Genomic DNA, 14441 nt, shown 5'->3' on the forward strand with positions numbered 1-14441 from the left:
GCCCCACTAAACAGTGGCGGACCGCACTGCTGCTGCTGGTGCTGGTACGACGTAGCTACGTCGTAGGTAGCTAAGCTGGTGGTGCTAAGACTGCACAGGGCCACAGGGCCACAGGCTGCAGACTGCAGACTACCTACATAGTAACTATACTGCAGTTGGACAGGGCATGCTGCACGAGGTTGAAGGCGCGTCGCCGACTCTACTCGTCCTGGTACTACCTACAGAACAGTCGCCTCGCGGATCGATCAGCACTCGATCTGCGAATCACCTGCCATCCATCCATCTTGAACGGACCGCGCATCTGGGTCCCCGACTATCCGGCCGCCCGGATCGCCTACTTGAACCAGGCCAGACCTGGTGAGCAGGCCCTTGTCCTCCTGCCTCGACATCTGCCCCTCCTCCAATCATCCTCCCCCTCTGCCACCCTCTGCCAGCCTCGACAAGTCGACGACCCTCCATGGCCTCCACGGCCTCCACGGCCTCCACAGTCTCCGTCCTTTTCCCCCTCCCACCATCCCGTCATCCCGTCATCCCGTCATCCCGCCAGCCATCCCGCGGCAGTCTTCCGGCATAAACGATCGGTTCCAGGCAAGCCCATTCTGCGTCCTGCTGGATCTGGCATCTCTCACGACCAATTTGGCGCCTTGGCCACTAGTCCTCTTCCACTTCTCCCTGCAGCCTAGCCTTTGGAAACCTGGAATCAAGTCCCAGCTTGGGGTCTGGAGACGACATCAACTCGCGAGACGCCGCAAAGCACACCCGTCTGCCGCTGTCTCGAGACACGGGCTTTGTTGTCGCCTCGTGTCGCTCCCTGTCGCCGCTGCGCCCGTTGGAGGAGACGTCGCCCAACAACACCTTTATTATTTACTTCTTCGTAGTACACGTCCGCGTCTTGTTGGACCTCCGAATCACCACCATGCCGAAGCCCAACAAGTCCAGCAAGTCCAACAAGCCGGCCAACAAAGACACATCGACAACGTCTGCCCAGCCCGGCGCGGCTCCCTCCACCCTCTCCACTCCGCCCTCGTGGCCGCAGTTCAAACCTCCGCTGCCCGTCGTCGACCTAACTGCCGAGCTGCACGATGCCACCCCCAAGATCGCCCTGCTGCCCTCCTTCTTCCCTCGCTCGCTCTGCCGCGACTACGTTAGCTTCCTGAGGACCTTGCCCATGCAGACAACCCCCTCCCGCCCTAAGCGTGGCGAGGCTGTCCGCGTCAACGACCGCTTCCAGATTGACGATCTGCTCTTTGCGCGCAGGCTCTGGGAGCAGACCGGCCTCAAGGACGCTCTTGTTCATGGCAACCACCACATGCAGGACCTGTGGTGAGTAACAGCTGGCCCTGCTCCTTACAGTTACTCCTGATATATCACATCTTCCCAGCCCTAGACAAGGATGTGTGCCATGAATCTCCGCGTTGAGGCTTCGTCTCGTATTACAACAGGAACCTGGAAATTGTGGCTGGTTATATGGCAGCGCCACGATGCCAACCCTTGGGTCCTTTTAGCGAAGTCGCATAGGCTAATGCACCGCTCTTCATCCGTAGGGGAGGCGAACCTGTCGGCCTCAGCCCCAACATTCGCGTCTACCGATACTCCAAGGGCCAATACTTTGACTGCCACTGTGAGTGAGAGTCGTCAACTCGTACGCCATACGCCGTACGGCCCTGCGAGAGGACACCACCCCTGTACCCTTGGAGGCGCCTGCCTGCCTGCTCCCCTTTCCCCTTGTCTCACTTGTCACTTGTTTTGTGCTCCACGCCATGAGACACCTCGAGGGCCTGCCTCACGGTCCCCCAGTCTCACCCTCTCTCCAGTCTCACCTATTATCCCTCTCTCGCTCTGTCCAGTGCTCCACGCGCCTCCGCAACAGAGGACCACACACTGACGAGCCGATCCGCCACACAGACGACGACTCCAACTCCCTGATCCTGCCCTCAGATACCCCCGAGGAGCCCCTCCCCATCCCCGTCCGCACGACATGGACCCTGCTCCTCTACCTCACGTCGGCCGCTGAGGGCTGCGTCGGCGGCGAGACCGTCTTCTACCCACGCGACCGCAAATCAGCAGCTGAGGAGATTGCCGTGCCGCTCGAAACGGGCATGCTCCTCCTGCATAAGCATGGTGACGACTGTCTCCTGGTTCGTCACCCTCCTCCCCCCCTAATGATAAATTCTCTTCTTGTCTCTCTTCTCAACACCCCGCCCCCTTGACGCCACTACCTCGCATTCTCCGAGTCAACCTCAAGAGCAAGTGGGAAACGGCTTGCTGATCATCGTACGATCCTTGCAGCACGAAGGGCGACAAGTCCTTGACGGCGAGAAATGGGTGCTACGAACCGACCTGTGCGTCAGGAAATGACTTGGAGAAGAAGGCTTTTTCAGCCGGCATTGCTTGGTACCAACGCCACCTACGGGTAAAGTAACACACCATGACGATAAGCCATCTCTGGATTTTAGCGGAAGTACGGATACGGGTATTCTAGACGACATCGATCTACTCAACCTATCTCGACCAAGAAATACGCCTTAATGCCAAGGATATGCTGAGGCCCATCGGCGTCCGCCTGTACCCACCGGGGCCTAGCCATTCATCCCCATCTCAAGCAGCCGATCCATGAGCGACCCACCAACCCCTTGGTTGTGGAAGCTTTCTGCAGTTTCGCCAACGTGTTCCTCATGTGGCCCGGTCGACTTCTCACCTCTCTGAACCTTGGTATCGTCACCTGTCCGAGACTGGCTCCTATCAACCTCTAATGTAACTCTGGACAATCTTTTCCGGTTTGTTGCCGTGTCACACTCGTGCTCTAGCTGGCATGTCGATCGCGAATGCTCGTGCTGGTGGATGTCTGCATTGTCCAGGGGATGGCATGTCTCAGTATCAAACTCCTCCAAGCCCCTACTTGTACTCGTACCAGTAGCCCTATCGTCAACACGTGCAGGAAGAGCGGAGACGGAAATAAGGTTTGTAGACGGGTCTTCTGGCTCTTTTTCGTAAGACTGGGTCGAGACATATCCCTCGTCGATTAAGCTAGCTGCTGCACCAACTTGGTGAACATCGTCACTACGCTGGAGATCGCCGCTCGTGCTTTCAGAATCGTGGTCATGACGTCCGGCAGCAATGTTCAGCCCCTCAGAGGCATCCCCTTGGCTCATAGCAGATGCTCCACTACCTTCTGCGGACGCAATGTTACCGTGTACCTTGACGTTGCGGTGGAACTGGGGTTGGTTTCGACGCCTGGCTGGTGCCAGCATGGAATTACGGCCGTCATACTTAGCCCCCTGCGCGATGCGAATCATCACCCAGTGGAAGATCCATGGGAAACTGAGTAGGGGCATGGATCTGGTCTCAAGTCGACGAGGCCCGACAATGTGACCCCCTTCATTGACTGGTCCTCGATTGTGTTCAAACAACGCAATCTTGATCTGCTCCTCGGTAACCTTGTACATAGCAGCAACGAATGGATCGATTTTGTCAGGATTATGCCCCCCTGCCGCCTCGTAACACATCTCCCGGAATCGCTGCTTGAGAGCATCGTATTCTCTGCCCAGATGTTCTTGACGCTTGTAATCGGAGCCGACGGCAGGCTTAGACATGGCAAAGCCAGTCCATAGCTCGAACTCAGTGCCCACATTGTGCTGAGCGAGGATACGTCTGACAGACGTGTCGTACTGCAACTTGATTTTTCTTGCGGCTTTTAGCATCTCATTGTCGAACTTGAAGCGGCCAAGAATCCTTGGATCAAACTCGTCTTCCCAGTCAGGTCGAAATTCGACCGGCTGACGGCTTATCTTGTCATAGATCCGACCAAGGACTTTCTTGGATGGATATGAGTGCTTCTTCTCCATAAAGTGTGGCCACCTTCGAGGCTGAAACCTTCTACTCCATTTGACTGGTTCGCCCGTCTTCGGAAAGTCAACTGCCTGTGAATGCATATCTGCAAGCTCCAGGCAAAGTTTCGATTTGGGGCCTAATTCGTCAGCAAACCCCAGGTGCGAGACGGCAACAAGGGGAAGAACGTCGTTCTTGACATATGAGACGAAGAAATTCTTGATATCGTTCACAGTTACACCCTCTTTGCGCTCTATTGACTTTGAAGCGGAATAGTTCATCGGCGGATGATTCCATTCCTTGGGAATCAGAGTCCTATCCCAAATGACGAAAAAGTCATCGCCATCAAGATCACCACCTGAGAGCATGTTTGGAACCGGCCGATCCCCAGTGCTTGAGAAAACCACTACATCCTTCAGGTGGTGCAGTTTGGGCTCATCAACAGCCTGGACCACTCTGATATCCCCTGGATGCAGCGACGGGTTTCGGCCAACAATACACACGCCCTGTATAATGTTGGTCTTGTTGTAGTTCTTGGGATCGGAAAGTTGCAGGAAGATCTGGGGAAGTTTGTTGATGTCTTGCTCTTTGGACCCTTCTGTGGCGATAAAATGACCCCTCAACGACCCAGTTTCGTCAACACAGCCCAGTACAAAGGCGCTCTGATCTACTTGAATCCTGGCCTTTTCTTTGAGAAGCTTGAGAGACCATGATCTCCACAAGCTAATGATGCTGGTCACGAATGGCTCGCTGAGACCGTCGCCAATGAAGTTAGACTTGAGCAACTCTGCTATCACGAGCGTGACCTGGTTCTCGTCAACAAATTGAGTGAGAAGCTCTACCGCCACGCTCTTATCCTTCATGGCATTCTCAAACCGATGTAACTGGTAGTCGAGGAGATCCAGAAAGGCAATTGGTGGGACTCCCAGGCATTCTAGGATTGTGATGGTCTGACGATTCAGAGTCGCGGTAGCCAGCTTTGCACAACGTATAATCTCAAGATTGTTGAGAGCTGTCTTGAATTTCTCTTGGGACTGGCGGATGAGGACCTCCATCCCTTTCGCCTGAGGCCATACTGTCAACACCCCCTTGCAGCCCCCCATTCGGAACTGAAAAGCAGATGGCTCGTCGAATACATCCAATTCCATTTCTTCAATGATGATGCGGGCGAGGAAGGCTGAAATAATCCCCACGCCGTCACTGAAGCAGTAGCCATTTCTCTCGATGTCAGGGATCTCTCGGATTCTGGGGACATGGATGCCCCTGATTTCCCTTGTAGTCGAAAAACACTGCCCAAGACGGGCCGCGTACTTTGCCACCACTTTGATATGATCAAATTGTCCCATCCACTCGCGAATATCGTCACAGGACGTGTTATTAGTGGGGCAGAAGAAGTAGGCACCGCATTCCCTGAGCTGCGAGCTACCGAAGGCGAGAAATTCGTAGTGCCTGTCGCCAATCCGAATGCCTTGATGCACCGTTCGAAGTAGCCGCGTGTAAAGGGCGTCATTCTGGTCTTTGAACATACCAATACGTGATTGCTCGGATTCTTCCAAGAACTGAACGCGAAGAAATCGATCCTGTAGCAGGTTATATTTGCGCATCACTCGATTTGACGTCTCGGCATTGGGGGTATTGAAACGGATGGTTGTTGGGGTGACGGTTGCCTTCCTGACCAATGTGCAGTAGTGAGGCAGCCGAGGGTTTGGGTAGTATGCTTCAGCATCCGGATTCGTGAACAAGCTCATCGGGTTTTGGAGCTGAATGTTTTGGTCCATGAAAAACTCCAGCCGAAGTCTTGCCTTGATAGGGTCCATGTCCGAGAGCTTGAGGAGGAACTCCTCGGAGATGGTGTACTCGTTCAGAATTCCTCGGGAGATGCAGACCTCAAGCTGATAGCGCACTGGGAATTCGAGATGAATCACCTGCGAGGTTGACTTGAGCAAAGCCAGCGCGCCCCCGTGCGTCTGAGCAACTGGGGGATGGTCCAGAAGTGTCCAAATGAGGGGCTTGTCCCTCGGAGTTATTTCAAAATTGGGGGAGTCCTTGTACATAATGTTGAAGTCTTCAAGGGCGAAGCGAAGCTGCTGGGCTGAGGTCATTGCTTCACTGCTGTTGGTCTCGAGAACAAATCGGAAGGTTGTCCATCGTCCAACCTCCATGTACTCAGGGTCGGCTACGTCGCTGTGCAACGCGACTGGATATTTGAAAGAAGCCAAGAGGTCCTCGGACACATCAGTTGTTCGATACCAGGTATCCTGGAGACTCCAAGTTTTGAGATCAGTTGACATTGTCTTACGAGGATCCTCATTCTTGAAAAAGTACTGGGGCGGAAGCGACAAGGGCATCACAAGAGAGCAAGAGCCCTTGTCAAGAGCCGTACGGTGTATGGTCTTCATACTTGCTATGTCGACCTTGAACCTGAAGTCTCTTGTTCCGCTCCAAGTTTTGTACTGAGCTGGAAGCGAAAAGTATGCACTGATCGTCTTGGATCTAGTGTTGAGTTCAAGCCTAAAATCACGGCCCTTGACGGGGTCCACAGTCTTCATAGTCTTCATGCAGTCGTTGCCCATTTGGACACCAATATCAAGGCTTTGCAAACGGAGCTTGATCTGGATAGGATAAATACGCTCAGGGTCGTTTGTACTTCTTATCCATTGCTGAGGAGGATTTCGCGGGGCAGCAACCGAGATGGTAAGGCCGCTGGGGTACTGCTGGCGATTTGGATGGCGAACGACGTATTTTCCGTTGGCCCAGAAGTTTCGTTTCGGCGGAGGTTCGAATCTGATTTTGGCTGAGACGGGCCGATCTGGGGCTAATTGAGATTGAGATGCGAAAATGTCTATCCAGGCGATGCGGCCCTCCTTGGAGAACCATTCAAACAGGTGAGCGGTTTCGGTCTCTGGGGGCAGCCCGTCCAGCCTAAGAGTGATGTCGGACCAACGCTCCCAGTCTTCTGTCGTTGTGCCAGAGGATAGTTGGTCATCACTAGAGCCCTCATACTGGACACCACACACACCACGGTGGCGGATGTTGACAGTACGAGCAGGCCATGGCTGCCTACCAGGGGATCCTGAAGGTGGCCTTGGGGAATTAGAAGGCGTCGGCGGTTCCAACATTATGGAGATGTTGAAGACGAAGAGTGGGTAGGTGGAATGAGGTGTGAGGGTCTAGAGGAGGTGCAAGAGGAGAATTTATAGCGAAGAAACAGAGGAGAGATACTAAGGAGGGATAATGAATGCAAATGGAGGACGTGCCCGGTGGTTCTTGCCGAGTTCTAGATTGGCAGTGTCAGAGCACTGTAGATAGTACTCGCTGACGTAGTAGGTAAGCTACTTAGTATCTTTGACAGCCAAGGACCGAAGGTGCTATAGAGGACTATTATAGACAGCCAGAAAGCCTGGATGGAGGAGGTGAGCCTCATACCGAGCAAAGTCCCCTAAACCATTCTGCGGTCGACAGACTGGTCCCAGTAAGTCAAGCATCGCACACCCCCAGAATTAGAAAACCAGATAGCATGGAGTGTTTGATTGCTTCGTGAGGGCTAATCAAGATGTGGCAGTGGACTATAGTCTATAGAGAACAATCAGCAAGTGGGCGATTTCCAGCTCTTTGTGTCCCGTGAGTGAGGTGGAACAAGTCAATTGCTGTTTCGTTGTTTCCCACTCGTTGGCATCAAGGAGCGTTTACACTAACCATATGAATATGATTGGCCTCTCGTCGTAACTATGTACCTGGCAAATGCTGTGTATTTGTTTGCGTCCGCGTACCTAAGTGATGCATAGCCCCGTCCGAGAACCCACAAACCCTCCGAATGCTCATGATTGCCAACGGAAACAAGAGAAAACTTTTCCAGGTCAAACCTTTCTAAACAGACCCCATAATGTTATTCACTACAGTCCCTCCTTGAGGGTATCAGGACTCCTTGGTCGCCGACAGGGCCGCGCCACCTAGGCCAATAGGCCAGTCCTTGGGCTGCTTCTGGGAGGCCTGGGCAGCCTTGCTGGCCGCGGGCGCCGGCATGCGCACAGGGTCCACGGCGTGGTCCTTTGCGTACTCATCGGCCATCCAGGGCACGTCCATAATCTTGCCTGGGTTCATGATCCAGAGCGGGTCGAGCGATGACTTGATGGCGCCCATGACGCTGAGCGTCTCCGGGCCGACCTCCCAGTACAAGCTCTCCTTCTTGCCCCAACCGATGGAGTGCTCGCCGGTGCAAGTACCCTCCATGTTCAGGGCGCGCTTGACCATGTTCTTGACGCACTTCTCAACCTTTTGGCGCTCCTCTGGGTCATTGCGGTTGTACATGATACTCTCGTGGAAGTTTCCATCGCCAATGTGGCCCAGGATGCTGGCAAAGAGGCCGAGGTCGTCCATCTCCTTCTTGCTCACTTCGATAATGTCAGCCAGACGGCTGAACGGAACAGCCACATCCGTGCTCCCTAGGGGCTGCATGTCAGTACCAAGTATCACGAATGATTCGAGGGGCAACATATGGCAAACTTACAGACATCCTCACCGCCCTTGCGGAGCGACAGCATCGACCACAGAGACTCCTTGCGGGCAGACCACAGCAGCTTCTGCTCGCGAGCATCCTTGGCGAACTCAAAGTTGCCTCCCTTGTTGGCCGTGGTGATGCTCTGCACGAGCCCGATGTTCTCCTTGACGCCCGCCTTGGTGCCTGAGAACTTGAAGAAGAGCGTGGGCAGCTCCTTCCACTCGCGAGGGGCGGTGGCCCCGCCCAGATTCACCACCTTCATCTGCACCTCATCCATCAACTCCATTGCTGCCACAGGGATTCCCGCCTGCATCACTCCAGCCGCTGCCGACGCTGCATCCCTGATTGTCGGGAACGTCACGACGGCAACCGACTGCTCTTCGGGGACGATGGCCAGCTTGAGCGTCGCTGTCGCATGTTAGCACTTATCCTCTATTTCCGCCATCATGGTCAGCGTCCAGACTCCCCACGTACCTTCGGTGACAAGACCCAGGGTTCCCTCAGATCCGACAAAGAGACTGTTCAGGTTGTACCCGGCCGACGACTTGCGTGGTCTCCGGCGAGTCTTGATGATCCTCCCGTCAGACAGCACCACGGTTAGGTTGATAACCCAATCCTTCATCGTCCCGTACCTGACCGCGTTGGTTCCGGAGCAGTTGGTGCCAATCATGCCTCCAACCTTGGCACTCGGTCCTATATCATTCAACGTTAGTTGGAAATCCCCATCTCAAAACCTCCAGGGCATCAACCAACCAGGGTCTACAGGGAAGAACAAGCCGCTATCCATCTGAGCCAGCTTCTCGTTCAGGTCCTGCCATCCGATACTCGGTTGCACAACAATATCCATGTCCTCCTTGTTGAACTGGATAATCTTGTCCATGTACGCAAAGTCAACACTGACACCTCCGTAAGGCGCCGAGAAGTTTCCCTCCAGACTCGAGCCGCCCGAGTACGGGATGATGGGCACACGATACTCATGGCAGATACGCGCGATGGTCGCCACCTGCTCTGTCGAGCGAGGGTATGCCACCGCCACGGGAAGGTTGTCAGGGTTTGTTGTTGACCACTCTGAGTATCCGTGAGCGTGCAGGTCTTCCGGGTCCGTCGAGATGATATCTTCGCCCCCGAGTTCTTGTGTGATTTGCTTTATCGCCTACGGAGCGATTGTTAATTGCAAGCCCACGCTTCCCGAGGAGGATCACTCACCTTCTCCATCTCTGGTATCGTCGCGTACCGCTGTTCCCGCTTAGAACCGGATAGGAATGTGCTCTCGCTGCCTTTTCCGTCCCCCTTCTGTGCCTTCGCAACTCCCCAGCCCAGAATACCTGCAGCTCCTGCGACAGCAAGGACTCCTCGGCTCGACCATGACTTGCCGACGTTTGGGGTGCATCCTTGACCGGCGGGTCTGGCATTACCACGAGCAGCACTGGTCGTGAAAGACCGACGGGCCGCCTGGCATTTTCCGCGCCGGAGCAGCGCTCCGATTCCGTTCCTACTCGACATCCCGGAACCTCTTATATGGTTGTTGGTTTGATAAAAAAAAAAGTCACCAAAAGCCAGAGCTACTGGGCGCACTTCCTAACGATCAAAAGTTGGTGATAAAATATATGGAAGTTATAGGTCGGGTTGGGTGAGGTATTGGCGATTCCCACTTTGGTGAACTATTACTAGTCGCGAAGTATTCGTTTGGAACAACAACAGTCGGAATCACGAACCGGCGTCGAAAGCCCTCGCAAACAGGGGCGAATGTTGCTTAGGGTGGCTAAACGGACAGGAGACCCAAAACGGACTGTCGAAGAGGACACAGGCTGTTTCGTACGTCAAGAATGAGCCGGACGGATTCAGTGGGAACGCCGTGAGGAGAAATGGTCACGAGAGCACGAGGGCCGCGACGATGGAGGCATACTACCTATATAAGCACTCCACTGCCAGGACGACTCAAGGGTAAGCCAAGGCTCCACGCAGAGGGTGCTGGCCCCCGAGGGTCTAATCGACGGGCTCGAATCAATCCATCACCCCCCGTGTTAGTTGGCTAACCAGCTCGGGAGAGGCGCTAACGAAGTGGTTGAAAAGAATGGAGCTCATGCGATGAGACAATCGACGGGTTTATCCACCGGGTTGTTAGTGAGGCGACTGAGGGCAGGATGCCTTTCGTCCTTCACGAACCAACTGAGACGGATGGAGCCCGGCGAAGGCCCGACCGCCGCCAGCTCCGAGCCTGGAGACCTCAGCAATTAGCGGCCTATTCAAGCCGATTTGTCGGCGTACCCCGCCTCTATCATCTTCCGCCGGTATGCCTCTCATCCTTCAAAGTCTCTACTATTACGGGTAGACACCCGGATGCAAACGACGGCCCGTCGGGAGCATGGTGTCAGTAGGTGCTAGTTGTCAGCACATACTTGACTTGATACCCTCGGGCAACACACCACGTCTGAGCGTGGCCGGTCGGTGAATGTTTCCATGCTGCTTCGGCTGCATTTGCATTAGTCAAATTTTTCTCTCAATGGCTTCTCCCGTTGCGCCGGTGGCCCGCAGTGTGCTCCGCAGGCGCCAGGCTTTCCCCTGCGGTTGGTCACCTGCGACCAGTGATCTGGCGCACTGGAGACCGTTAACGGCACCGTGTCAATTGTCAATATCGGCGACGAGCACCTAGGAGCATGGGGGTTGATGGCATTGGCTAGATGGGGATTTTGGGACAGCCCCTCCTCAATGCGGTCCGCAACAGGCAAGATTCAATCATAATGATGGAGAGACGAGGTAGCTCTGTCACCAGGAGGGTGGCACGGCAGACATGATCAAGACGAGTCGATAACTGGGCCAAGAAGCTCAAGTTTGATGGGCGGGTTGTCAAAGCCGACCGGATTCGAGCCTGACCGTCGGGCTTTCCCTCTTGGGATTTCCAGGATTCCCACAGGCGTGGGACGGTGGGAGCACGAAGACCCCCAAGAGACCCCCAACGCCCGAAATGCGGCGCCGACGGGCTCCACCCATCGCTCCACCATCGGCGCACCGCCGACCCTTCGGGAGCTCCTACACAGCAGGTGCAGAGGGATTGGCTTGGATGGCACCCCGAATCCAGTCGTACCTACAGAGAGGGCCTGCTTCCCACACTTCAACATGCACTGTATGCAGACACCTAAGCACCCATGCAACCGGGCTCCCTACAAGTTGCCGACGTTATGCGCGTCCATGAGACTTGGCTCCCGACGGCTAGGCGACTGTACAGGTGACGAGGTCTAGGACCGAGTGGTTGCAGCAAGGATTCATTAGTTTTTTGTTTTTTTTTTCAGCTTCCCATCAGGAGCTCGAATGCCCTCGTTGGGCACGGTCATCTGCGGGATTGAAGCACGCTTATCATGGCTGGCACGGCTTGGAATATGCCAACACGACAGAGACGGCATCTCGCATCCTACCGGTCAGGTTCCCGTCACACGACACACCAAGACAACCCTCTCAACGATGAGGAAATGATTGGTTGCCATTCCGATGATAACAAATATTACTCCTATCTATACCCAGTATGTAGGAAGCACCGTCAATTCACGACGATGGGGAAAATAATAGTTGTCAGCCCAAAAATGTGCCCGTCATCCAACACCGGAAAGTAAAGCCAACAACTTGCAAAGCGTGGCGGTCAAGCTTCCTATCAGAGCTCTGAAATATTCCCAACTGCAATACAACGAAATCGCTACCGAAGAGTAAACCCCACGTTTTAAGTCTGACCGGTACTTTCCCCAGATGTCCATCGATTCCATTACGAGATGGTTGGAGCCAACTTGGAAATGTGTGACCCCAACGAGCAACCAAGGGCCTGGCTTGTGGGGCTTTGACGTCGCTGTCAAGAGTCAAGACTTCGGGTCGATGGAGCTAGACGCCTAGCTGACTGATGATGGCTTATGTTTTAACTTCCTAATGGGCACAAAAACATTCAGTGCAATATTATCCGCCCTCAAGGAGAGGAATCCGGAAGAGGCCACAATGTGGGAATTGTTCCGTCCTGGCTCTAGGGGTTGAGTGAACTGACGTGCTCAGAGAACTCTGTAACAGACTAACAGTCCTCGGACCAAAATTCAGACGTGGCCACCATCGAAGGTTGCATAGGTTTACAGTAACAAAAATGGCATCACTTTGTTTGTGTCTGTTTCCATAACATGCAACCTGAATTTAAGACGGAATGTAAAACGTTGCGGGTCATCGACAATGTCCGCATCAATCTAGCGGCAAGTTAAGTGCTCATACCCGGAAGGGCAAGTGAAAGGCTATTTGGACGGGCAGGCTGAGGGACTAGCGTGGCTAAGAGTTGCAAATAGGTGTGGCGTCGAGACTGTTATGGGGGAGCTCAACGGTGTGTTAGGGAAGCAGACATAGACATCCATAGCTCACTTGCGGAAATTGCCTGACTTGGACGTAGGAACCACCACAGCAAGATAGAAATTCACAGTGACGCCAGTGTATTCTCTCGGACCAATAGGCATTTGTTCATGCTTTGTCTTTTCACATACGCCTCGTGGGCTGGCTAGCTCCTGGGTAGTCAAAGCTGCAAAAAGCAAACGTCAAAATCCGAGACTCCAGTCCTCATGCCGTGATATTTAATTTTTCCCCATCTCAACCGCAAATTTAGAGAGCGGCGCGGCGGCGGTCACGCTCCTCGGCAATGGTGAGCTTGACACCACGGCCCTTGGGCAGGGAGATCCAGGGCTTCTCCTGGCCAATGACGAAGACGTTGCTCTCGCGGGTGGCGAAGCTGTTGTCAATGGCGTCCTTGATGTGGACGATGTTGAAGCCACCGTCGTGGCGCTCACGGTGGGTGATGACACCAACACGACCCATGTTGCGACCACCAGTGACCATGGCAATGGCGCCAGTGTCGAACTTGATGAAGTCGGTGATCTTGCCAGTGGCGAGGTCAATCTTGACAGTGTCGTTGACCTTGATCAGGGGGTCGGGGTAGCGGATGCTAGAGAATCAACTGTCAGTATGAGGGTATACGGGGGGAACATACAGCCGTCTGATGAAGCTCGCATCGTATGCGGGTTCGTTCGACCTGAATCGACCAAAGCTTGATCCAACGGCTGAATGATGTCTGACAGAACTCACGTTCTCGCATCGTGCGTGACCAAGAATGGGATTCCGCCGCGTCCGAGCTGGACACGCTTGACCTTGCCGAGCTTGTACTCAGCCTCCTCGGCCTGGATACGGTGGACCGTGAAGCGGCCCTTGGTGTCGTAGACGAGGCGGAAGTTCTCGCCGGTCTTCTCAATGGTGATGACGTCCATGAAGCCGGTGGGGTAGGTCATGTCGGTGCGGACCTTGTTGTCGACCTTGATCAGGCGCTGCTGGAGGATGGCCTTGGTCTCGCGGTAGTTGAGCGCATACTTGAGGCGGTTGCGGATGAAGATGATCAGAGGCATGCATTCGCGGAGCTTGTGAGGACCGGCCGAGGCCTTGGGGGCATAGACACCGGACAGCTTGTCCAGCAGCCAGTGCGAGGGCGCACTAAGGCGCTTCTGGTGCTTCTTGCTGCGAAAAAGTCAGCGACCACGATTCCTTTGAGCATCGATCTCTAGACGAGACGACGGCGGCCATTGCCAAAGTTGATTGAGCCTGGATTGGCACATTCCACAATCCAACGGCCGTAAGGACAATTGCACTCACATTCCGCGGGCCATGGTGACGACTGGGTGTTTTGCCGACTGTTGGTGTGGAAGTTGACCGGTGAGCCTGGGTTGTCGTGAGGGCGAGATACAAAATGCCTATCCACCTTTTTTTTTCATCCAGAGCGGTGGGGGTTCTGTGCCCTACCTCCCTGCATCCGCCAAAAAAAATGGCAAACGTCACGTGAAAGCTCACGCAAAAGATCACGTGACAGAAATGCCCCCACCTCACCTGCCGAGCTGGACCCTGGAACCTCAATCGCACCCAATCCGTATCTTATCACTGATCACACTGACATGTGACACTTTGTTGACTTATTGGGATGTACACCCGAGACGATTCGTATTTGCGAATTCTAAGCCATCGCTTATTGCCCCTATATTACAGTTGTCGAGACTGGCACGTGAAAATACTAATAACCAGAGCACCTAGTGACCCAACCCCGTGTCCAGAAGCGACC

At 54.3% G+C, this 14441-nt stretch overlaps 4 protein-coding genes across 4 annotated transcripts; 1 reads left to right on the forward strand and 3 right to left on the reverse strand.

The window, feature by feature from the left end:
* Positions 1 to 916: 916 nt before the first annotated feature.
* Positions 917 to 2358, forward strand: ACO1O0_005434 (uncharacterized protein; the record flags this gene model as incomplete). Its single annotated transcript, XM_083194856.1, has 4 exons — positions 917 to 1323; positions 1545 to 1621; positions 1906 to 2138; positions 2290 to 2358. 4 exons carry the CDS (start codon positions 917 to 919, stop codon positions 2356 to 2358), a joined length of 786 nt encoding a protein of 261 aa, XP_083049769.1.
* A 221-nt stretch (positions 2359 to 2579) lies between these two features.
* Positions 2580 to 6947, reverse strand: ACO1O0_005435 (RNA dependent RNA polymerase-domain-containing protein; the record flags this gene model as incomplete). The annotated part of the gene is made up of 1 exon (XM_083194857.1): positions 2580 to 6947. The coding sequence occupies one exon, from the start codon at positions 6945 to 6947 to the stop codon at positions 2580 to 2582; it is 4368 nt and encodes a 1455-aa protein (XP_083049770.1).
* A 796-nt stretch (positions 6948 to 7743) lies between these two features.
* DLD1_2 (FAD-linked oxidase-like protein) lies at positions 7744 to 9541 on the reverse strand (the record flags this gene model as incomplete). The annotated part of the gene is made up of 5 exons (XM_083194858.1): positions 7744 to 8270; positions 8336 to 8734; positions 8801 to 9019; positions 9080 to 9479; positions 9533 to 9541. 5 exons carry the CDS (start codon positions 9539 to 9541, stop codon positions 7744 to 7746), a joined length of 1554 nt encoding a protein of 517 aa, XP_083049771.1.
* A 3402-nt stretch (positions 9542 to 12943) lies between these two features.
* Positions 12944 to 13995, reverse strand: RPS4 (40S ribosomal protein eS4; the record flags this gene model as incomplete). The annotated part of the gene is made up of 3 exons (XM_083194859.1): positions 12944 to 13283; positions 13424 to 13846; positions 13982 to 13995. 3 exons carry the CDS (start codon positions 13993 to 13995, stop codon positions 12944 to 12946), a joined length of 777 nt encoding a protein of 258 aa, XP_083049772.1.
* Between the last annotated feature and the right edge of the window lie 446 nt (positions 13996 to 14441).

Source organism: Amphichorda felina (assembly GCF_050947745.1).
Source record: "Amphichorda felina strain 45539 chromosome Unknown scaffold_5, whole genome shotgun sequence".
NCBI classification, from domain to species: Eukaryota; Fungi; Ascomycota; class Sordariomycetes; order Hypocreales; family Bionectriaceae; genus Amphichorda; species Amphichorda felina.